We start from the raw sequence: 25943 nt of genomic DNA on the forward strand, positions 1-25943 counted from the left end.
TACTCCCAGAACTCCAATTAAACCTTACTTTACTTCTGTCTTTCAACTCATGAGACACAGTTGACTAAACTAGAGTTAATCAGTATAGAGCTAGAAAAATGCCAATCATATATACTATAAATAAAACCTTTCTTTATCACAGAGATGAAAACACAAGTTTAGACCAAATGGATGGTAGAAGGAATTATTTTTGTTTGTTTTTGTTTTTGCTTTTCAAGACAGGGCTTCTCTGTGTAGCACTGGCTGTCTTGGAACTCACTCTGTAGACCGAATAGCTAAGAAATATTTTTAAAAGAACAGATTAGTACACATTTTTGGTAGGTATTACTATAACAGACTATTTGTCCACATCTATATTATGCACTTAGGACACCCTTACTTTTTTCAATATTGTGTGGTCTGTTTTTTCAGATTGCTATAAAAGCACTCTGTATGTGCGGCCCTGTGTAGTCTGAGTTTGTGTTGCTTTCCACGTCCATTCAAATAAGCACTTTTTCTTACCTGATCATACTCTGAAGCACCAGGATAAAGAGGCCATCCCAGGAACAGCTCAGCTATTACACAGCCCAGTGACCACATGTCAATAGCTTCACAGAATGGTAATCCAAGAATAATTTCGGGGGCTCTAGCAAATACAAAGATAAGATAAAATAGCAAACATTACTTGGGGAAATTAACTATGGATGGTGACTAAATCCTGCTGCAGTATCAGCAACAGGCACATTTGTTTAAGGAAACTGAAAACCATCAGTACATAACTACTCAGTCAGAACTCAAATTCAGAAGCTTTAGCCAGGCAGTGGTGGGCACACGACTTTAATCTTAGCACTTAGAGACAGGCAGATCTCTGTAGGATCTCTAATCTACAGAGTGAGTTCTAGGACAGCCAGGACCACACAGAGAAACCCTGTCTTGGGGGAAAAAAAAAATTCAGAAGTTTTGAACTGCAAAAAGCTAATATAGAATATAATGTGTCTCCTACAATCCCACCGGGGTTCATAACAGTGCTCCAGAATTGAACACATTAATATCTCTATAATAATACACTGAGTAAGCATATTAAGTTGGCTAAATAAAGACATTAACCAATCTTGTAATGGTTCAAGGCAGGTCCTGATGATAAAGGAGTTTATATTAAACTTGGGAACATGTCTGTTTTGAGAGCTTTTTAAGTATTAGAATTACAAATAAAAGATCATTGATTTTTCTTCTGAGCACCTTAGTTGTTTTTGCTACCTTCGTGACAAAAATAATTTCTGACAAAACAATATTTGCAACAGACTCAAGAGCCAACCTATGAGAACTTGAACCTCAGGCCCATCCATCATTTAGTAGCTGTCACCAATTAACTTCAATTCTGTGCCTTGGGTTTCTGATATACAATGCAGACAGCGGGGGTACCTATCACACAAGGTTGTTACAAAGTTTAAATAAATTAATAAAATCTTGGGCCAGTGCTTGGCACATAATAAGCATATGTAAATGTTAGGTATTATAATAACTATTATTATTACAGTACTATTATTTTAAGCCTTGAAATATGCACTTTTAGAAATGTGATTTTCATTAATGCTTCAAGTACAATAATCCATAAAGCACTCAGAGTGCTCTATAGGTGAACACATCTGAAATGAAATTACTGCTCCCATTGATAGAGTAGGAAACCGAGACAAGGACAGACTTGCCTAAAACTAGTCAGGAAGTGATAGAGCAAGGATGGCTCTCAGCACCGACTCCAGAATTAAATACACCGTACTAACTACATATTCATCTTCATTCATTTATTTGGGATGGTGGCATGCATGACAGTGAATACTATGTGCGATGGATAAAACGGTAAGCCAAGCCTGTGGACCTGAGTTCTAGTCCTAAAATCCACATGGTAGGAAGAAAGGACCAACCTGCAAAAGTTATCCTATGACCTCCATATACATATTTCCCCCACAAAATAAATTAAGAACAAACAAAACACTAAAATCTCAACTCCCCAAATTAGGAGAAAATAGGTTCAAAAAGAAATGACAAAGACTAAAGTACACCTCAGTGGTCGGTCACGTTCTTTCTTAGCACACGCAATGGGCTGATTTGATTCTCAAACAACAAAGACAGGTAGAGTGAATGGCAACAGGTAACACGAATATCAGTAATGATAATGATAAATGACAGTGTATACTATGTGTGGTGCACTTGTAAATTCTTTATAAATGTTAAATCATAAGTATTGTTGCATGTCAGCAATTCTTAAGTTGCACATGTTTTCACTTTCTAACGTCTTACAAATGAAGATATATTTCAGGTTAGTGGCAATGCTGTTACTTTCATATGGCATATAATGCTGCATCTTGGAGCCAATTAGAGCATTTTAGAGTCAATGAGATATAACACTATCTCTATTTGACAGATAAAGAAACAGGTTAAATTAGTTGTCTGAGGCTATACTACCAAATGATGGTACCTAGACAGTCTGGATCTAGGATCTGAACTCTGATACCTTCATTATTTTCTCTAAAAATTTCCTTTCCTTCTGATAAATCTAAGAATTTTGGGTCTGAAAATATATTTGATACAACTCCCTCATGTAAGAGGAAAACAAAAAAGCAGATCCCTCCATGAAGAGCCATCTAACTGGCCATATATCTTCACAGATTGCCTAGGTTTTCCATATTTTAGTTTCAGGTAATACACGATTATTGTTATGCTGTGTGTATGTGTGTGTTGAGTTGTTTGGGCAAAGAGGGTAAAAGGATTCATTGGTTACTACTGTTATTGAGTTTTGGCTGTCTGCTGTTTTGGTATTTTGAGACAGGGTCTTGCTATGTAGCCCCACTTGGCCTTGAACTCATTTTATGACTGAGGCTGACCTTGAATTTGGGATTCTCCTATCTTGGTCTCCCAAGTGCTGGGACTACAGGCGTGCATCACCATGTCTTGCCTAGGATATTTTCCCAAAAGATAGCTTCTACAAGTAATTAAACAATAACACCCTTAGGAAACAGGTAGGTTGTAAGACTCCACAGATTCTAAGGCATTTTCTGACCCTTACCCTGAAATAGTAGAAGATCTAGGCCTGTTCAGACTCATTCTGCTAGAAAGCTAGGTAGAACAAATAATACCACCAGTTTTTGTAGCATTTGATATGAACTTCAGTTTTGTTCACTAAAAAACAACCCACAATGGTTACACCCATACTGGGTGTACTTACACATTCCTGCAATCTTATCAAGAGAATCACTGCAAATTTGAGGCCTAGCTGGTCTACATAGTAGTTCCATGACCTCTCTTACAAAAAAAGAAAGAAAGAGAGAGACAGAGACAAGAATAGAAAGAGAGAGAGAGAGAAGGAAAAAAAGTGATCGTCGTGATGTTGAAAGTTAACTATAACCATTTATGACTGATGGAATTTCAAAATTCAATTAAATTCCAACCATTATGGCATGTTCTTAAGATCACACAAGCCTGATAGGAGAATTAATAAAGCTGAGAATAGGAGTACCCAGGAAAAATATAAAAGCTTTTCTAAAACTGAAAAGAAAAAAAATGTCTTACTTTCAGTGAGCAGCAACATCAATTTCCAAGTTCATGACAGTGCCAGAAATAGCTGGCAGGGCGAGTGCACATGGCTTGGTGCCAAATAAAAACTGGGCTGAGAACATTCCAAGGCATCAACTGAGAGTCCGGAGGTTTTAGCAGCCCTACCTTATAAGAAAGCATTTCTGAAAAGGTAGATCAGGAGGGAATGGCCAGCCAGCCCAGTTTAACTTCTTTAAAAAAGAACAGCGTAAGGTTTCAAAAAAATTAAGGAAAACACTAATTCCAGCCTCATTTTACAAAACCAAACAGTGAAGGTTGGCTGGAATCTGCTTTTCATCCGGTCTCCTGGTTCTGGAATGACAGAAGCAGCTAAGGACGCTCAGGCAGAGCTCACACAAAACAGTAACTCTTCCCTTACCCAAAGGAAGTGCTAAAGAAAGCCTCACTGACTTAAACTAGTGAAAAGTACAAATAAAAGTGGATTTGGGGAGGAAGGAAGGAAGGGAGGGAGGGAGGGAGGGAGGGAGGGAGGGAGGGAGGAAAATCAGAATAAGAATGAGAAAAGGAAAAAGAAAGAAAAGAAAGCTGCTGCAGTGGGAGCTTCTCATCACTAAACATGTTCATCTTCAACTCTAGTTAGTGAGGATGAAGTGGTTTCCCTTTTCTGAACAACTACAGCACCTCTAAATTGAGATTGCAATTGTTGAAATTATTCTCATTGTATTATCTTCCTGGCCTTCTTTAGACTCTCCAGTCTTAATATAAAGTCTCTGGAGGGGTTGGGGGGTAGCTCAGTGTAGGGAGCATTTTTAACATGCGCTAGCCTTGAAAAAAAGTCTACGGACTGGAAACTCTGGTTCTACTATCTGTGTAAGAAGGCTGAGCCAGGAACACACCTGTTATCCCAGCACTTAGGAAACAGAAGCACAAAGATTCAAGGTTCAAGGCCAGCCCAAGCTACACCATGAGAGTCTGTCTCAAAATAAAATAAAGTAGGAAGAAAGGAAGGGAAAAAAAATGAAGGATGAGTTAGAGAATCATTCATCTGGTCTGTTTCCAGTCATAACACTGTAATAAACATAAGGCAATAAAAAGACTATCTACTCAAGTGTAGGAGAAAGCTAGAGACAACAACAAACTTGGCAGTATTTATTGCCATAGGAAATGCTGCTAACTGTGCTTTGGAAGTAGTGGGGCTCCCTTTAACAGTGGTTCTCAACCCATGGGTCTCAATCCCTACAGGGTTTGCATATTAGACCTGCATATCAGATATTTATGAATCATAACAGCAGCAAAATTATAGTTATGAAGAAGCAGCAAAATAATTTTATGGTCAGGGGTTACCACCACATGAGGAAAGGTATTAAAAGGTTGAAGCGTTAGGATGGTCAGTCGAGAACCACTGCCTTAGAGGATTCAAGCCCATCCTTAAAGCACAAACACTAAAGGCACGAATTACAATAGCCAAGGGGCAGCAACAGCAGTCCCTGCATGTTCATCTCCCAACTTTAACTTCTTTACACCGAAGAGCTCCTCCAAGGTCATAAAGCCCTGGTTCACTGGCACCCACAGCAAGCTGGGCACAAATCATTCTCTGGTTGTTTTCATGAACATTTAGTTTCTTTCTTCCCTTTGCTGAGGCACCAAACCTACTTATTTACCAGATTAGAGATGTTACATAAAGTCCAACTTCCTGCATCTGTGGCTTAGATTGAAACTGTAGTTTCACTGTTACAGGAAATTAGATTGTTTGTGTAGGATAATTTAAGCTATACTTTTCTCCACTAGGCAGCGTCCATCCATAAATAACAAAGTGATCTGAGCATGAAACAAATGCTGGCTAGTTTATTTAGAAGAGTAAAGCATTGGACTGTAAGTATGACAAACCTCTGTCCCTAAAACTCAAGCCTCAAAGACAGCAACTTTCCTTGGAGTCAGTCTACATTTAGCGGGCTAAAAACCATTTCCACTGCCTATCATTTAAGCATACCTATAGCTAAGTGTGGCAAATTCCTGCCAAATGGCAGTATCTGGGCATGTTTAACATTGGACAAAGCAATACAAACTTAGAAGAAGGTTAAGAAGGCTGGACTTGAAGGCAGCTGCACCAGCCGAAGGGGTTTCACAGAGGTCTGCAAAAGACAAGAATGTGCGTGCGGGGTTGGTGAGTTCTAATGTGGCAACAAGAGACGGAGGCTGCTTAAGGCCCACGGAGGACGAAGCCTGCGATGAGGGAGGGCTGCCGGCGCAGCTCTCTCACCTGCTCACACTGCTATCACGCTTTACTGTGAGACAACACAGCATGCAGGTAAATCCTAGGCTGAACCACAAACCCTGGATACTGAGCTGCTTGCACAGTGATGGCTTGGGAACAAAATGAACTTTTAAGAAGTAAACTTACTTCCCCTTGAAATTATTCTTAAAGTCAGCAACCAAATTTATAAGTAGCTTTAAAGAATGCTTCAAAACTTAAGCCGGTGGTGGAGGTGGCGCACGCCTTTAATCCCAGCACTCGGGAGGCAGAGCCAGGTGGATCCCTATGAGTTTGAGGCCAGCCTGGTCTACAGATCCAGGAAAGACACCAAAACTACACAGAGAAACCCTGTCTGGGGCGGGGGGGGGGGGGGGGGGGCCTTAGAAAACCTTATTTTTTTTATTAAATGAAAACCAAAATTAAAGTATAAAGAAAAAGGACAAAGATTAGCAGCCTAATACTAAAAATTAGTCACATGGATTGCAAATTAGAGAAGGCTAGGCAGAATAATTTGTCCCACAAATTACTTTCAGTCTTTACGTAAAGATCCTATCAAAAATGATTTCATAAAATAACCTGCATCTCCTTTTGTCTAAAACGGCCTGGTTCTCTCTGCAGGCACACAAACAGTTAATGAACACCTGCGAGCACCGAGGACTGACTCAGAGCTGATAAGCTCCTCCCCGGCCTCATAGAAAGGAAGTGGGGCAGCACCAGCTCGAGGCCACCTGTAGGCATGTGGTGCATTTGTACTACACAGGGGCACTCGAAGGGGAGGGTCAGAAGCAAATGTAGTTGGAGCCTAAATCTCCCGAGTCATAAACAAGCAAACTGAAGCGAAAAATTTCAAAATTAGCCTAGGCTGCCTAGAGCAGGATGAGACCGGAAACCACAGGCCCTGCGAACTCCTTTGCCTCTTTTCAAGTAAAACATGCCATAGTTTTATAAAACTATAAAGATTTTTTTTTAAGTGAGAATGGATTAAAAGACTATCATTAACCTTTCAGTACTGCAGTACTCAAAGAAATTCGCAATGTCAATATTATTTTTATTAAATCCTATGGGTTTTTTTTTTGTTTTGTTTTGTTTTAAGAGAAAAACAGAAAAATTTATCCTATAGACCAGTGGTTCTCAACCTTCCTAATGCTACAACCCTTTATATAGTTCCTCATGTTGTGGTGACCCCCACCATAAAACTATTTTCATTGCTACCTCATAACTGTAACTTTGCTGCTGTTACGAATCATAATGTAAATCTCTGATATACAGGATATCTGATATGTGACCCCTGTGAAAGGGTCATTCGACCCCCCAAGGGGTTGTGTCCCACAGGTTGAGAACCACTGCTTTATAGACAGACATACAGAGAGAGAAGAACAGTAGAATAGGGTCCCAGAAATCAACTCTTAAATACACGGTCGCATGAACTTGACAAAGGTGCAAGAGCATTCAGTGGGGGAATAGAGAGTCTTTAGAGCAAAGGGCATTGCATGAACTAAACGGTGGTCACAGGACCCCTTAAACAATAAAAACTAACACGGTGTCGTAGCCCATGCCTGTAATCCAAGCACTCAGGAGGCTGAGGCAGGAAGGAGACTGCTGAGTTCAAAGGTAGCTTGAGCTACCAAGTGAGTGCCAGGCCAACCAGAGATATACAGTGAAAACCTTGCTCCCAAAATAAATTAACTCGAAATTAGGGAGTTAAATGCAGGAGCTAAAGTCTAAGACTTGTAGGAGACACCAGGAGAAAGGCCACAATGACGGATTTGTAATTCATGACACCCGAAGACTAAACAAGAGGAAAGCAGACAAACCAGACTCATGAACGTCAGACATTTGTGCATCAAACACTAGCAAGAGGTTCAAAACCTAGAAAAGATACAAGGTATTTGCAAATCATATCAATGTCTAGAATGAATTTTTTTTTAATTTCTAAAATTTAACAAAACCAACTGAAAATCTGGGCAGAGGACTTGAATAAATATCTCTCCAAAAAAAGTATAATGTATACAATAATGTCATGAAAAATGTCAATATCACTAATTAGGAAAACATAAATTAAAACTACCTGACATACCACTTTATAGCCATAAAGATAGTTACTTTAAAGATATGTAGAAAATAACAAGTGTTGGAGGAAACATGGAGAAACTGGAACTCTCCTTTGCTGCTGTGAGGAATGTAAGAGCACAGCCTCTGTGGAAATCTAGTAGCTTCTCAAGGCTACATACAATTCCCTGGGACCTAGCAAGTCTACCCTAAGCTCTACAACTAAAAGGCCTAAAAATAAGAACTTAGATACATGTACAACAATGTTCAAAGCAGCATCATTCACAACAGCTGAAAAATGGGAACAACCCAAGTGCCTATCAAAAGATGGATACACAAAACGTGGCATATACCTACAATGAAACAGTTTTCAACATAAGAAGGGATGACATCCTTGATGGGTGCTACAGAACACATTAACCTCAAAATTATAAATCATAAGATCTAGGGACGAAGCTGGAGAGATGATTCTGTGGTTAAGAGCACTGACTGCTCTTCCAGAGGAGCTAGGTTCAATTCCCAGCACCCACACGGCAGATCACATCCACCTGTAACTCCAGTGCCAGAGGACTGGATCTAGCATCTATGGGGACCAGGCACACTCTTGGTACACAGACATACATACTGACAAAACACTCATTCACATAAAATAAATAAAATTTAAATAAAATAGATAATAAATCTATTAATCCTAATACTCAGGCAGATCACTGTGAGTTCAAGTCCAGCCTGATCTACACAGCAAGTTCCAGGCCAAACAAGGCTACATAGTGAGACTTTGTCTCCAAAAAAGACACAAACACACATACATAAACACACCTAAGAAAATACATATAAATACGTATTTTGTGTTACCTATTTTTGGTGGATGCTTTTTATTTTGGGGTGGCACTAAACAGCCTCATGCAGGCTAGGCAAATCCTGTATCTGAGCTACATACCCAGCGCATGCTTCATTTCTTGATTGAATGCTTGTACAATCGATATTCAATTTCCATATATTAAGTATCAGATTCTTTAAGATTAATAACTAGATAAAATAAAGATCTGAGAATTAAAAGCATATTTTAAAAGCCTTGGTTACAGTACACACAAAATTGTATATACCAACGTAAGTACTGTTACAAGAATTTTAATTATAATAAAGGGGCCTTGTATTAGAAGTACTAATCTAGAAATATAAATCACTAATGTACCTTAGGTCAAGCTATCCCAGGATAACTAAGTAAGTTCAAAGTATTGTAGAGATGCTCAAACAGAAGAGCACAGCAATCATCTAATACAATTTTTGCTATAATAAAAAAATCTGAATGAACTGCTGCTAGGCTTAAACCTAAAGGTGTTCCCAAGCCATTTTTATATGCCCAGGTATGAGCTAAAGAGCCCTGCAGCATCTGCCCAGATGGATTATCTTGTACAGTCAGTCCTTCAAGTGGGAAAAGGCAGGTGTAATGGCAGTCAAGAATGAACCAGACACTAGCACAATTCAGCCAACAACAACCTTCAGAATTAATTTTGCTACTACTAAATAGGATTTCAGCAAGAAAAGCATGCTCCTTATAGGAATGCCACATACACATGTAAGAAGCTGAAACAAACCCTGCTCCCATCTTGGAATCTAGAAATAAGTAGACTCCTGGGTAGTAGAGTTAGAATTCTATGCTATGCATGTTAAACAGGAGGACAGATCTCCAGTATTTTGCACTTGCCTGTAGTAGCGTGACTGCAGGTAGGTTGAACACACAGCTTTGGAAACGTGACTGGCAGAACCAAAGTCAATGACCTTCACTCGGTAGGGTTGGCGAACTGGATCAACCAGCATTATGTTTTCAGGTTTAAGGTCAGCATGAATCAGACCCAGACTCTTGAGCTTCATCAAGGCTGTGGCCACCTGCTGCAAGATTGGTCTGATGTACTTGAGTGGCAGTGGGCTGAACTTGTTCTGCTTTAGGAAATCATACAGGTTCTGTTCCAACATCTCAAACACAAGGCAGGTATGATTCTTGTGCTGAAAACACTCGTAAGAACGGACAAAATTATACTCGTCAGCATTTTCACTGCTTAGGCGGGAAAGGATGCTCACTTCAATCTGTCCTTGTCTGGCATAGGAGGGGTGGTTCTTCAAGATCTTAATAGCCACAATTTCCTTGGTGCTCCGCTTCCAGCACTTGGCCACCTGTCCAAATGTCCCTCGGCCTAGGAACTCCAAGACTTCATAGCTGTTGGTCATAGAGCAAAGGATCTCATGCTGGACCAGCTGGTAATCCCCTTCTCCGCTAGAACTACTGCTCTTGGTGGTCACAGTGGTGGTCGTGGCAGCAGCACCCACCACAGTTCTGTTTTGCAGCATGAGAGGGGGATGTTCTTCTATGATCTGCACGCTACCGTTGCTGTCGACTTCCTCACTTTTTCTTTTCAATCCACATTTTTGATATGGCTCAAGCAGAGAAACGTTGCTCCTGTGAGTCAGGGTCTGGCTGCTTTGGAAGGTTGCCGTGGCGGCACTGCCTGAGCTGTCAGCAGCTGTTACCACAATATGCTCCACTGCAGGGGCTGGGAGGAGGAGGCCCTGGTCGTAAGCAGGAATATTGAAATTCGCTACCTGGTGAGAGGAGCTGGCTTGCCCTTGTGTAGCTGGGAGGGTTTTGCTGTGGGTATAATATTTGTCGTTGCTGCTCTGTCCTGAAACATCCCAGCCAGAGGGCTCTATTTTCAGTTTCTTCGCACTGCAGAAGGCACTCGACGACACTGATGGGGGGGAGAACACCTGCAGCTGTGATGCCATACCTACATGGAAAGAGAGGAAGAGTGAGACCACAAGGGCTCGAAATGCAAAGCTTCCCAACAGCATATACGAAAACACTTGGAGCTGACACCAGACTGATACCGGACTGTTTCCCGCCTCTCAAAGGCTAATTCTGTCTTAACCGACAGTCACAGACAGAGTGTCCATAACGTACCAAAGCGAAGGCTGTCTACCCTGCACAAGTCACACATAAAACAGTGCTCTGCTCCCCAACACTGGGGAGACTGCCACCGACCAGAAGTCAACCAGGTTGACAAGGCTAGAGTATCTTCTGAAGAAGAGAACTTTCTACAGAAGTTCTCCTTAGAAAGACAGGGTCAGATGGTGAGATAGTCAGTGGGTCAAGGCAAGTGCCAACAACCTGAGTTTTCTTCTGAGGCACTCATGGAGGAAGGAGACAGGAGACTTTCACAAGTTGTCCTATGACCTCCAGTCTTACTATGACATACACGCCCAGACACATACATGCACATCTATGTAAAATCATGCTGGACTACAGAGTGACATGGAGTCAGAGAAAAAGAGAAAAAGGAGGGAGGAGGAGAAAGAGGGAGAGAGAAATGTACAGAAGAAAGACATGGGGAGAGAAGTGAGAACAGTCCATCTGTCCTGAATATCCCGCAGATACCTAAGTGAACAGTAAGCCAAAAGACTAAACTCAAAGCTATATTTTTTCTAAGATTAAAGCCCAAATATTTCATGCCACGTCATATTTATTTGCTCTCTTCTCACCAGTTGGACCTTCAGAGGCCTTGGGGCTCTACAGTAAACTACTTTCCTAGCTCTATACTTTCCCTCTTTATAACCCAGTAAGTTATCTTTAAAAAAAAAAAAAAACTCTAAAAATTTCTATCTCAACAAATCCAGATCCTTCTCTCTCCTTCCTCCTCCTTCTACCCTACCCCTCCCACCAAATCTATAAATCTTATCCAAATGCCCATTTGATTCTAAGACAGATACCTCAAATTCAACATATCCAAAATTAAATTTTACAAGCCTCCAGTCTACTTTCAGTTTTCTATCACAGTTATGGTATGGCACCAAACACCCTGACTCAATCCAAAAATCAGGGAGCAATGAGCCTCAGCTTCCTCATCTATACAATGGTAACAGCAATAGCCATCCCATGGAGCTATTCTGAGAACTTAGTATTTAACACAGGTAAAGTGGTAGCTCCTGGCACATACTCATCATCTGGATTTACTTCTTTCCCTTTCTTCACAAACTACTACTTGTCTGATCTACATCCTAAGTACAATTCAAATCATCCATTTTTCTCTACCATTCTAATTTACAATGCAAACAGCCTCCAAAGAATTGTCTTAAACACACTCAGGGGATTCTTTGCTTTTATTTGTTGTTGGGGTTGTTTTCTGTTGTTTTGGTTTTGAGACAGGACCTTTAGGATCCAAGCTGCCCCAATGTTTTCTACGTAGCTGAGGAGGACTTTGAACTTCTACATCTTTGCTTTTCAACAGCAAGCTAGATAGGTAACTGTTCTCTTTTCTTAACCACCTCTCCTCCCATTTCCCCCAGAAGTTTTCCATTACTTTGGGCATAAAGTTAAAGACCTTCAAAACAAGTCTTGTGGCACAGGCCTTTAATCCCAACTACTCAAGAGGCTGAGAGACAGGAGAATCACAAGCTGAAGGCCAGCTGAGTTTAAGGCCAGTCTGGGTAACTTAGTGAGAGACCCTGTTTCAAAATAAAGTTGAAAAACAACAAGAACAACAACAAAAAAGAGTAGGTGTGGCAGGAGCTAGGGAGATAGCTCAGTGGTAGAGTTAGCTTAGCATGTGTTGCTTAACATGTGCAAAGCACTGATTCAATCCTCAGTACATGGGGGTGAAGAAAATCTTCATCAAGGGGCTAAGAAGATGGCTCTGTCAGTAGGTGTTTGCCACGCGAGCATGAGGACCTGAATTAACATCCCTTGCACCCACAGAAAAAGCCAGGCACAGTGGTATGCATCTGTAATCCCAACACTGGGGAGATGGAGACAGGATTCCTGAGGTTTGGTGGCCATCCAGTCTAGCTGAATCAGTAAATTCCAAGTTCAGTGAGACCCTGTCTCAAAAGAATAAGATGGCGAACAATTGAGAAAGACATGACATTAACCTCTAGGCTACACACACACACACACACACACACACACACACACCCCTGTACCAGCAAACACACAAACATGTACACAGACTCGAAACCCTCTCCAAAAAAAACCTCAAAATGTTCTTGCTGACCAGCATCCCCCACTTTGATCTGTCTCCTCCTGCCTCAGCATCCTAAGGGATGAGATTACAGATTAGAGATATGCCATCATACTCAGCTCTTCAGTTCCTGCAAGGCCACTCCATTTTCTCTCAACATCAGGCTCCTAACACAAACCTCTTCTCTCCCTACACACACACACACACACACACACACACACACACACACCAGCCATCCCTCATCCCTTTATCCCTTCCACTATGAATTTGCCATTCTTCTCTTGTAATTTTAAATTATTTAGTGCCACATCCCTGCCCACAGTATAAATTCCATGAGGACAGGTACCATCTGTTTCTTCTTCACTTCTATCACCCAGCCCTTCCAGATTCTGTTAATGTAATATAAACACAATATTTGCTGGAAGAAAGACTTGACTCCTGCCTACCAACTGCATTATCTACAACTCACTAATATAAACCATAGTGTTTTCAAATGCTTGGCTTTGGTTTTGTTTTCTTTACAAGCCCTTCTCTTTTGTTTGCATGGTTCTTAAGACATGGGTGAAGTCTCCACTCCAACTCACATAGTACAGTTTTAAGAGTCATAAGGAAATAAACATACAATTAGAAAGGAAGGAAACATGACAAAGGATGTTACAGAACATGAAAAAGCATTGTGTAGGGGCTGGAGCAGAAGTCAGAGACAGTGTCTGCCTAGCATGCACAGGACCTTCGGTTTGATCCCTGGCACTGCATATAAAGGAGAGAGGCAGGAGAGCAAATGTGTGCACTTCTTTGTGCCTGACTACAGCTTAAAACTATGCACTGTAGTCAGCTGCAAAGAAGAAATGTATCTTCAACCTTCAATTACTTTTTTTTCTTTTCAAGTTAGGGTTTCTCTGTGTAACAGCCCTGGCTGTCCTGGAACTCACTCTGTAGACCAGGCTGGCCTTGAACTCACAGAGTTCACCACTGCCCAGCTATAACCTTCAATTTCTAAAATGTGGTTTGGATTTACTTTAGGCAAGAATTTCCATAATTTATATGAACCTCAAAGAAAAAAAAAAAAAAAAAAAAACCACGTTGGTCCTCAGCTCCAAAAAAAAAGAGGAAAAAAAACCCAAATTAAAAGCTAAGGCCAATGCACTTCAACTTACAAGGTCATGAATATACAAAACATTTTGGCCTACCTACATCACCAATGTAAAACCAAATATAATAAAATTCTTGGGGCTGGAGAGATGGCTCAACAGTTAAGAGCACTGACGATTTTTCCAGAGAACCTGGGTTCAATTCCCAGCACCCACATGGGGGCTCACAACTGTCTGTAACTCTAGTTCCAGGGGATCTGGCACCCTCATACAGACAGACATGCAGGCAAAACACCAATGCACAGAAAATAAATAAATCTTTTTTTAAAAAAAATCTAAAAAAACAAAACAAAACTGAAACAAAGTAGTTCCTTTACAAAATTTGCCTATTAAAATATATGCAAAGTATTACTTGCCATCATAAAATTGAACCACAACTTAAAAAGAAGTAAATCTTCCAAATTTGTTTTCCTTATTGAATATAAATTTAACAATTTATCCAAAAACATGGAGCACAATATTGATGTAACTAAAAGTAGTGAAAAAAAATTTAATATAAAATTTACAGTTTGCAGCAGCTATAAAAGGACAGAGGATCACAGGCCAGTGGTGGCACATACTTGTAATCCTAGCACTTGAGATGGTAGGTGCAGGAGGATCAGAAGCTGAAGGCCAGCCTTGGTTACAGTGTGTTAGACCAGCCTAGGCTTTATGACCCTACCTCACATAAAACAAAAACAAAATGACAAGGTCATAAAGTAATTACTGGAAAGAATTCATGAAATACCCGTTTGTTTATTGTTTGAGTTTTTAAAGACAGTTTCTTACTGAGCCCAGGCTAGCCTCAAATTTACTATGTAGCTGAGGATGACCTTGAACTGCTGTTCCTCCTCCCTCTTCCTTCTGAGTGTAGGAATTACAGGCATGCACCACCACTCTTGGCCAATATTTTTATAGTGTTCATAACTAGACAGTCTTTAAAAATTCTACATTTCCAGAGTGATGTTTGTTGTTGCCTGTTTTTGCTCTTTTACTCTCTTGGGGGGCCCACCATGCAGCTCCCAAATAAATAACACATGGAGGCTTATTCTTTGTTATAAACGGCTGGCCTTAGCTTGCCTTGTTGCTAGCCAGCTCTCAACTTTAAATTATCCTGTCTATCTTTGGCCTCTGGGCTTTTACCTTTTTCTGTGTTTGTATACCTTTCTTTCTTACTCCGTTGCTGGTTGCATATCTGGATGGCTGGCCCCTGGAGTCCTCCTCCTTCTCTGGCTACTTCTTTTCTCCCAGATTTCTCCTTTTATTTATTCTCTCTGCCTGCCAGCCTCGCCTATCCTTTCTCCTGCCTTGCTATTGGCCGTTCAGTTCTTTATTAGATCATCAGCTGTTTTAGACAGGCACAGTAACACAGCTTCACAGAGTTAAACAAATACAACATAAACAAAAGTAACACCTTAAAATAATATTCCCCAACAGATGTTATTGCCAAAGTTTGAACCTATAACAAAATAACAAATACTAATGACTTCAAATGTTCATTCATCATTATTGTGTCCCCTAAAAAACGGAAAGGAAAGAAAACATGTTCTAAGATATTTTGAATATAACATACTCAGAAAAACACACCTAGTCCATGCAAGGGGAAAAAACAAGCAGAATTTCATTAACCTTTCTAACAGGTACATCATAGTTTAGCACCAGGATTCTTCATGTGGCTGACACTCACTCAGACCTCAGTAATGAGGTGAGAAGAAAACATAGAATCAAAATGGCCTAGAAAAACCAACACTGTTATTTATACTCCACTCTGAAATAAGGCTTAAAAAGGCCATTTCTAGGTACAGATACTGTCCCACAAATCTGCCTTTGCACAAATGGGGATCAATTACTTTCTAGGCAAGACTTCCCAAACAAAAATATGGGACAGAATTAATGACTGTGGGTATTTTACTGTATATAATGCTCTGTTAAACAGATCACAAATCTTTTGAATGTAAATGAAGATAGCTCCCAATAAAATCAAATACTATTTCCAACTTCCTGAAACATTTTACCTCTTGGCTCCAGCAATGAACAAAGGTTTTTGGGTTTGTTTGGGTTTTTTTTCCATTCCAAAATTCACTTTCCAATGACTTAACTAAAGTGATAGAATGACAACTTTGTTCCCTGCAATCATCCCAAACTAGGACTGATAGGCAACGACTGTTTAGTACTTGTGTTTACTACTCCAAAGAGAACCATGCCTTGCTGGATGAAAGACTTTCAAGCATGGCGATTTAAAAGCAGCATCTCTACTCCCTGGCATGTACTCCACACTGCAATTACTACAGGCAGGTGATCCTGCAACAACTAAAAATTATAACACTGCATGGAATGGTTGGGGACCACAAGCAAGGTAATCATTTTTCAGAGCTTTTGTCCTTTTTTTTTTTTTTCTTTGAAGACAGGTTTCACTGTGTAGCCCTGGCTGTCCTGAGACTTGCTCTGTAAACCAAAGTAGCCTCAGAGATCCCCCTGCCTCTGCTTCCCAAGCGCTGGGATTAAAGGCTTACGTAACTTCCATTTCTTCCCCAACACACCTACAATAAATTTGTGCTTTTTCCGTGTCATCTCTCTTCTCTGACACAATTTAACAACTGATGACCTAAATAACTAAAACCAATACATACTTCATCTTGATTCTTCTCCCAGGTATCTGTCCTGGCTTGCACGTGCAGGGAAGTACATATTCTCCAATATACACTCTGACACACATTCTTATCAATAGACTAGACAGGTAGGTACAAGAGCATGCTTTCTTTATGTTTCTGTTATTAGTGAGTGTGTATGGCATGATGTGATGGCGAGGTCAGAAAACAGCTCTGTGGCATCAGCTCTCTCCTTCCACCTTTACATAGGTTCCAGGGATTGGCCTCAGGCGGCCAGGCCAGGCATGGCCAGCAAACACTTTTACCCAAGAATACATGGTTTGTAACAGTAAGACAGGGGTTAGGGAGGTGGCTCGGGGAGGAAAGTGCAGCCATGAGGACCTGAGTTCAGATCCCGAGCACTCACATAAATATTAGGTGCTGGGGTACATGCTGGTGCTAGGAGGCAGAAATTGGTGAATCCCTGGAGCTCTTTGCCTAATTTGAGAGCTCCAGGTTCAGTGAGAGATGACCTAGTCTCAAAAAATAAGATGGCTACCAATAAAGATACCATCATGGGCATATATAGCTGCATTCACCTACACACATAAAAATAAAAATTTGAGAAGAATTTCTTCTGCCAGAAACCTAAATATCTCTCTACTCCACTCAGTTTTCTCCAGCCCTCCTGCACTAGTTACTTAAATTCTGAACCGCTTACTTAAACAGCCTTATGGTTCTCCCCCAAACTGTACTCTTAAGCACCCTGACCATGCTTACTTTCCCAATTCACTCTTCCCTCCCTAGCTGAAGCCTGCTTTAAAAATGTACAACTGGAAAAACATTAGACATCTGCCACCCTCCCCCATTTAACCCTTCGGGATAAAGCCCCAAAGCTCACGTTTATTAGCAGACCTTACAGAGTCTGGCCTATGGTTACTTTTATAGATTTGTTTTATCCACTCCCTTCCCAGGCACTCTCTAAGTTTCAGTGCTTCATAGAGTGGGTGGGCCTTGACTTCTCCAGCTCAAGTTCCTTCATCTATAATGTGCTTTTCTGAACTGAGCATCATTTCCCTTCTTAGCCTTTTCTCTCCCCTAACATCTATGGATCCTAGGCCCCACCTAAATCTCACTTTGGTGTGTTAGGGCTTGTTGATTTGTATTTTTAAAAAATCTACTTTCTCCTTTATTAGGCACATGGCTAGCCTATGTTGATCAGTCTTCCTCACCAGCGGAGAACAATGAGCAAGCAGGTTTTCAGAGACCTGAGCTTCTACCCTGAGACAACATCTAAGTATGGCAGAGTAACAAGATGGAAGAAGCATGGGTCTTTGAGTGACCATGCAGCAGTGACGGACTACTAACCTAGAACACCACTTTGACACAGAACATTGGCTTTAGGCCGTTACATAAAACAAACATTTTTCCTTCTACTAGATTATTTAATCAGACAAAAATACTCAGAAGTCTTCCCTAGGGCTACTTTATAGTAGGTCAGGCTCCTGATAAATGCTCCCACAGCACACGCTACTTTCTTTACAGTTACACTTATTTAATTTAGTCCCTTAACAAACATATAGTGAGGACCTGCTGCCTGTCTACCAGAAACTGTTCTAGACATGAGACACAGTGCTATTCAACATGGATACGACCTTTTATCTCTTAGTTTACATTTAACTGGGCATAGTTTTCTCTCTCTCCCATAGCACCCAAAAGAGAGAGAGAGAAAGAGAGAGAGAGAGAGAGAGAGAAACGCAACTAGTGATAGCTATGAAGAAAACAAAACAGAATAGAGATGGCCGTCAAGGAGAGCCTTGTATGGTGTTGGAATTAAACTGAGATCTAAACAACAGGGAAGAACAGTTAGGACACAGATAGGGATAGTCTGTGTGGACAGAACGAAGAATGGAGAAGCCTGTGTAGGACCCAAGGAGGCAAGTAGGGCTAGTTCACCTAACGTGCGGATTACTCTGCATTTTAAGTATCACTATTTAGACTTAATTATTTAAAAGCTAACTCTGGGGTGGGGGGAGGGGTAGAAGCTAGAGAGTTGGCTCCATGGTTGGCTCACTTGTTGCTCTTGCAGATGACCCAGGGTTCAGTTCCCAGCTCTCACGTGGTGGCTCACAACCATATGCAACTCCAGTTCAGCAGATCTGACGCTCTTCTGATCTCCTCAGGTACTAGGCATACACATGGTACACATACACATTCAAGCAGAACACTGATCGACATAAAATAAATCAATCTAAGAAACCAAGTATTTTAAAGTTGCCTTGTGGTCCATGACATAACTGTGCAGATAAAAGTACTTGGTGCACAAGCCTGACTATCTGAGTTTAATCCCCAGAACCACAGTAGAAGAGAGCTGTCCCCTAACAAGTTTAAATTCTGTAAGGAGGATTCTAAATAGTAGGGTAGTGAGACATTGCAGTAGTTTTCCTCTTTCTTTTCTGTTATCGCTAGCATCCATTATAATGGCTGGCATACAGTATGTGCCAAGCATTTCCTAGCATGACTGACTATAAAGACATCACACTACGGCTTCATACATAAATGTAGGGGAATCTCAGAAATTATTCTGACTGAATTAGAGAACTACATGATGTGACAGAAATTATAGTCTTTTGTCTGTAATAATATATTACGTGTTCTAAGCATAGTAACACTGAAGCAAAAAAGTAAGCTTGAAACCCTAAAGAACAACATTTGATCAAAGTTTGCCACCCCTTGGCAGTACTTCCTGCTTTCATATGGGACTGTATATGACAGCCAGTTTCCCAACTGGTATTGCAAAACGGGGTGTGGGAAAGGTGGTGTTGGCTGCCAGGAGAGCATTGACAACTCTGTGTACCTTCAGCCATTTCAAAAATGCTCTGATGTTTGGGAAACTGGCTAAAGGATGCTTTCCTCCTAGGTAGGATGTTTTCCCAAGTTTCAATACCTGCTTAGACTAGTTCTGCATAACAAATCTATAATAAGAGAACAAAATAAAAGTAGGTCCTTTGTGTTAGCCAAGTGCATTGTTTTTACTATGTATGCAAGAGTCGACACGGTTTACAAAGTTTGAAATAAAGAAAACGATAGCACGAAGAGTTTCCAACGTAAGAGCAAAGTCAAATTAGCCAAGTACAGATGACTCTAAAGGACAAATAATTACCAAGTGAGAGAGGGCCCTGTTTGGATCAGTCAGCAAAGATCAAAGGGAAGCAGGGCTTAAGTAAGGTAACAATGGTTTGGCAGATGGGAGGTAGATGAGGCTCTTTCAAGAAGAATGAGGTGACTTTTGCCAGGATCCAAGGGATACGGAAAATGAGGAACCATGTAGAGGAAGGAAATGTATTTGACTGGAGAAGAGGTAGAAGAAAAAAAAAAGTACTGGACTTTTATAGCTAACAGACTTTAAAAAGAGTCTTTCTAAAATCCTCTAGTTCTAATATGGAAAAAAAGAAACTCAAAAAGGTCAAATAAGTTTTACAGAGAGCTAATGAGCAAAATGTTGGCAAAGAATTCAGGTCTCCTGGTTCCTTTTCATTAAGCAACAAGGAAAACATGGTACCAGGTGCCTTTAAAGAATTCAAAGAAATACAATGTTTTATTCAATAACCTTAGAAGGCTGCTGAAGTGATATGCACCCAAAAAGGAAAAGGAAACTATAAAAGGTACTAGAGGGCCAGCAAAACGGCTCAGTGGGTAGGGGCACTTGCTGCTAAGCCTGAAAACATGGGTTCTATCCCCTGGACCCACACAGCAGAGAACCAATTTATGCAAATTGTCCTATTTAGCCACACACACACTTAATAAATAAATGTAACAAAGTATGTACTACAGAAATACATTATGTATACACCACCTGAATTTCTACAATTAAAAAAAAAGACAAAAGGTAAAATTAAAGCCAAAAATAGACCCACATTAGGCACCACGAAGTTTCAGTGACACTGACTCAGGACCATCCCTTCAGCTCTTGAGTGTGGAGTCAGCCTGGTCAACAGAGCATTAGTAACAAACAAAAAGAAGAAAATTAAGAGTTAGTTCAGCGGGGCTGGTGGTGGCGCACGCCTTTAATGCCAGCACTCGGGAGGCAGAGCCAGCCGAGTTCGAGGCCAGCCTGGTCTACAGAGTGAGATCCAGGACAGGCACCAAAACTACACAGAGAAACCCTGCCTCGAGGAAAAAAAAAAAAAGAGTTAGTTCAGGAAAATGATCTTAATAACTTATGTGCAAAACAGCAAGATTTGTAAAGCAAGAAACTGGAGAGGATCTAGCGCGGGAAGAGGCCTAACCAAAACATGGATTGTTGTCAAACTGTCAAGAAAAGGGCGGTTGACAGATCAGGCTGCAGGCTGCTCAGGCTTACAAGATTATTCAAATCACAACAGGACCAATTAAAATACATAACTAACAAGCTTCACAAGTTCCAAGTAAAAGAGGTTCACAGGCAGGTTTGGCTCCCTGATTTCTACCAACCAACCACTGGTGGATCTGTGCTTATAAAAACAAAGAAGGAAAGAATTCTGTTTTCCAGAGAAATGTGAACTTTGACATATTTTTTTCCCCAGGAGGAAGATCTGTTTTGATTTTAAATCTCATTACTAATCAACTTGCTCTAAAATCTGTAAACATGTCCAGTGATCAACTGTCCATGAGGCTATCACAAACTACTAGCCAACCAGAGCCGACACATACAAGATCGCAGTCACCATTTTTGTCAGATGCTTTACCAGTTTGGAAGCCTCCAGCTTCAATCTCAAATACTTTACCAAAATATCCTTCAAGCCAAGAAGAGTATTTTAAAGCCTTTAGCATATGGTAACACCAACTCCTAAGGAAATTGCATGCAAATATCCAAACTAACCAGCTGAATAACAATGATTAGATAAAATGGGTTGTTAGGTTTTTAGTTGTTTTACAGAAAGCTTTAGGCTTTTAAATGAAGAAAAAAAAAAAGCTGGCAGTGGTTTGCATTCTCTATCTTAACCAAAAAAAAAAAAAAAAAAAAAAAAACCTTACAGACCATGAATCAAAAATAGCTTTACACAAACGGACAAAATTGTAGGTTTTGCTGAGGGCATCAGCCACTTAATTTAACCCCACTTCATCTAGAGCAGGAAGCCATGCTGCTGTTCTCATCAGAGTTACTAAGAAACAAGATAAAGGGCGGTCTGGGGCAGCGGAGTCTACACTGGAAACTAGTATGTGGCTGCACTACACTACTGAGACTTATCAAAGTGTCACTAAATAGACAAGAATGAGCATCTTATAATGAGTATCCACAGCTGAGTCAGCGGCTACGTAAAGATTTACTTACTGGAGCGGGGGGGGGGGGGGGGCTGTCCACCCCACCCCCACTTTCAGTCCCAGTACCCATCCCCAAACAGGAAAGAAAGCGCGCCCAGCATAAACACACAGGCCATTGCTCATGGTTCGTCACCACAACAAACTGGAGGTTAGACCAACGCTCCTGGAGACCAAGTTTCAGGTCTCGGTTGCCAAGCACAAAGGGGACTCTTCCCCACAGAGCTGTTACAGTGTGGGCCCTACCCAAGAATTTTTGGTTGTTTCCACCTTCTCCTTTAACGTTTTTGGGGGCTTTGTTGTTGTTTGGGGATTTCAAAGTAACGACGAGCTACAAAAGTTTCTTTTGAAAAAGACCTCTAGCTTTGTCTTGAAAAGATAAACATATAGGTGGGCTGGTCCCCACAAAGCCTCAGCACCGTCACGAATTACAAACTCAACGGTTACAGAACATGAGCGAAGAAAACAGAAAAGCCTCCACACCAACCCGACCATCACGATTTTCTCTAGACACGGCTTCCCGGTCCCCCAAGGCACAAATATGCCCGAACTACAGCGACAGGCAGTGGGGTGACATGCACCCTCCGGAGGCACAAGCTTCACGTAGGGAACCTGCCACCGCAGCCAGGGGTAGGGGCGGGGAACCGAGGGTGGGGAGATGCCCGATGGGCCCCTGTCACCTGAGGACAACCGCCCGCTCGGGAGGGAAGTGGCAGGAGGCAGGGGGAGTTGCCCATTTTCCCGGGCACACGGTCGCGTCCCGCCGCTCGCGGCCAGGCAGGGGGGACACGGCGCCCAGGGCCGGCCGCGCGGGGCCTGCCCGAAGAGGCGCCCGGTGCAAGGCGGCCGCCCAGGGGAGTCCGCGGCCCGCTCGGCCCCACCTCGGGGCGCCCACCCCAGGGCGCCCGGCCCCGGCCCCTCGCCCGGCCTGACTCACCGCCGGTGTGTGTAGTTCTCAGCCGCGAGTCGGGGCCGCCGCGAGGAGGCGGCGGAGGAGACGCGATCCGGGGCCCCGCCGCCGGGTCATCATACCCCCCGCACGAGCCGGCCCGGGCCCCGGCCCCCGCCCCCCGGAGCCGTCCCCGCGCCCGTCCCGCGGCCGGAGCCTCGCCAGCCTCCCGCCTGCCCCGCCGCCCGGCCCCTTCCCGCCGCCGCCGCCGCCGCCGCCTCAGCGCCGCGCGCTCCCGCCTCGGCCTCCCGCTGCCGTCCGGGGCCCCGGCCCGGCCCTTCGCTCCGCAGCTGCCGTTGTCGCCAGACTCGACAAGTGGAGCCCCGAGCGACCGCCCTCATCCGGCCGGCCCCGCCTCGCCGGAACCATTCCGCCACCTAGCGCCATGACACCTACTGAGGCGGAAGTGCGGAGGAGCGGACCGGTTGGGATCATGGCTTCGTGCCGTGGGCCGCAGGAGCGGGTGGGCCTCCGTGGGGAGCCAGCGTGGACCGTGTGTGGGGACCGGATCCCCCGCCTCCGCCCCCCCCCACTCCGCTCAGCAGTCTCCGAGGTGGTTTACCGGCGTCTGGTGGCTGTCGGGTTTCCCGCTGCTAGATGTCATCCTCAGCCAGTGTGACATCACCCCAAACCAGTGTGATCCCCCTACACACCACACACACACACACACACACACCCGCACCCCAGCGATTGGGCAGCGCGGGGAGACACTGACTACCTGAGAAGTCCCTGAGGATGAAGAATTATCTCACTTTAAGGCTTCAATTGTCCGCTGCCGCGTAGAGTATTTCACAGCAGCGTAAGGGATTTGAACGCCTCCCTATACTGAAGCGCTCCCATTGCGGTGTGTTAGGAAATAAGAAAACGGCTACTCCGAATTCAGCTCCTCAATGCATCCCCCAAACAAAAACTGTCTTACCTCTACAGAAGGTAGAAAGGCAGAGGACTCGGGAAACAGCGCTCTTGGCACAGTGTTCTAAGAAAATAGACACTGCACACTAGGTTATCTTAGTAGACAGTTGCCAGCTCAGCCTCAAGAGATTCTGTAGGACTTCAGATATGCCTTCTGCCGTGTAAAATGTTGGCTTCTAAAATGGGAAACATTTTTAAAGACTAGTATTTATGAGAGTAGGGTGTGATGGTGCACGCCTTTATTTCCAGGACTCAGGAGGAGGAAGCAAATGGATCTCCGTGAGTTCAAGGCCGGCTTGGTCTACAAAGTGAGGCCCTGATTTTTTTTTTTTTTTTTTTTGCGGGGGGGGGGGACCTCATGTGTTCCATCTCACAGGTACTAAAGTCAGCAACTGTCTGAATCCAAGAAGAGACTGTCTACCGCCATGGATATTTACATGTACTCTCTGACGAGAGGAGCAGACCTAAGAAGTCTTCCTATCCGTTATATTTCTCAGACCTCACTCATTATACAACCTTGATTTCTTTGGATCTTCACCTCACAAAAGTTTTCTAGACTATCCTATAATACCTTTTAAGGAAAGTCTTTGAGTTTCTCTTCTTAACACTGGAACAGGGAAGTTCATTTCCCTGGAGAGCCAGGATTAGCAAAAGCATTCAGTCCCACAGGACAGGTTTGTTTGCTTATTTTCACAGAAACTTCCTTCTCGACTGTTTAGAGAACATAAAGTCCTCACATTTGGCCTGGCCCTGGAAATATCAAGACAAGAATGAATGAGCAAGCCTGCTTAGTGAGCCAAGAAAAAGGCAGAAACTTGAGGCCTGGAGTTCAACAGATCCTGCTTTTTAGCAGGATCTAACCATGAATTGGGTATTTTGCCCTACTTCACCAGAACTCTATGACTGGTTCCTAATTTATGTTATGTCCCTTTTGTGTTTAAAACGTCTCAAATTTTACCAGTAGAGCGCCTTCTCTGACTGACTCCTGAATTCTAACTTGGCGCTATCAACTGCCTGCTTACTTGTACCTTTGTTACAATAATTAGTCTCGCCAGGTGGTGGTGGCACAAGCCTTTAATCCCAGCACTCCCGGATCTCTGAGTTCGAGGCCAGCCTGGGCTATAGAGTGAGTTCCAGGAAAGGTGCAAAGCTACACAGTGAAACCCTGTCTCTGGGAAAAAGAAAAAAAAAAAAAAATTAGTCTCTATTTCCATTGTTCTTAACTCCTTTCCTCAATCTGTCTCATTCTTCAGGGAACTTTGGTTTGGTTTTGGTTTGGTTTTTTTCAAGGCAGAGATTCTCTGTGTAGTCATAGCCATCCTTGAACTCTGTAAACCAGGCTGGTCTTGAACTCACAGAGATCTGCTGTGCTGGGATTAAAGGCCTGTGCCACTACAGCCCATCTTAGAAGATTTTTTTGTTTTGTTTGTTTGTTTTATGATCTTTGGGGAACTTTTAAAAGTCTAGTATTTTTTCCTTGCTAATGTCATTCGCTCATTCATCCAACAAACAGCTTCATGCCAGACACTCCCAAGACACTGGTTCAGATGAAAGGTGAATAAGATACAGGCTTTTCCCTCCCAGAGTTTTTAATCTAGTGAGGAAAAATGAATACAAATATACATGACTTGCCGGGCGGTGGTGGCGCACGCCTTTAATCCCAGCACTCGGGAGGCAGAGCCAGGCGGATCTCTGTGAGTTTGAGGCCAGCCTGGACTACCAAGTGAGTTCCAGGAAAGGCGCAAAGCTACATAGAGAAACCCTGTCTCAAAAAAAAAAAAAAAAAAAAAAAAAAAAAAAAATATATATATATATATATATATATATATATATATATATATATACATGACTTGAATAATGGAGTCAGAGAAGCTCATCTCTGAGCATGTTTTAGTCAACAAAGCTTCAAAGTTTAGTGCAGTCTGTTATCCATTCAACAGCTCTCTATAGGGTAGCTCCTGTGTGCCAGGCACTGCCAGATGAAACAGCACAGACTACATGCACTAGCTTGAGCTTCAGCTCCCCCAGCTGGATACCAGCTTAGTCAAACAGGCAGACTCAGGTTTTGGAAATTAATGAAGAGCTGTTAGAGGCTTAATCAGAGGAGTAATAAGGAGATGGGGCTATTAGAGGTTGGAAGGGCAGAGTAGAGCCTGAGGTCACTTGCAGCCAGACCTGATGGCACAGGCCTGCAATCCCAGCCCTTGGGAAGCAGAG

General features: G+C 42.5%; 1 protein-coding gene across 4 annotated transcripts; it reads right to left on the reverse strand.

Moving 5' to 3' along the window:
• Positions 1-369: 369 nt before the first annotated feature.
• Positions 370-23457, reverse strand: Hipk1 (homeodomain interacting protein kinase 1). 4 transcript variants are annotated; one of them, XM_059265996.1, is made up of 3 exons: positions 23377-23457; positions 9543-10620; positions 370-625 (listed from the first exon to the last, which is right to left on the reverse strand). In XM_059265996.1, exons 2-3 carry the CDS (start codon positions 10616-10618, stop codon positions 385-387), a joined length of 1317 nt encoding a protein of 438 aa, XP_059121979.1. In that variant the 5' UTR covers positions 10619-10620; positions 23377-23457; the 3' UTR covers positions 370-384. The 4 variants fall into 4 exon arrangements, with proteins under 4 accessions (XP_059121979.1, XP_059121977.1, XP_059121978.1 ...); XM_059265994.1 differs by lacking the exon at positions 23377-23457 and adding an exon at positions 23211-23370; XM_059265995.1 differs by lacking the exon at positions 23377-23457 and adding an exon at positions 22803-22923.
• Between the last annotated feature and the right edge of the window lie 2486 nt (positions 23458-25943).

This window comes from Peromyscus eremicus, chromosome 6 (genome assembly GCF_949786415.1).
Source record: "Peromyscus eremicus chromosome 6, PerEre_H2_v1, whole genome shotgun sequence".
Classification (NCBI taxonomy): Eukaryota; Metazoa; Chordata; class Mammalia; order Rodentia; family Cricetidae; genus Peromyscus; species Peromyscus eremicus.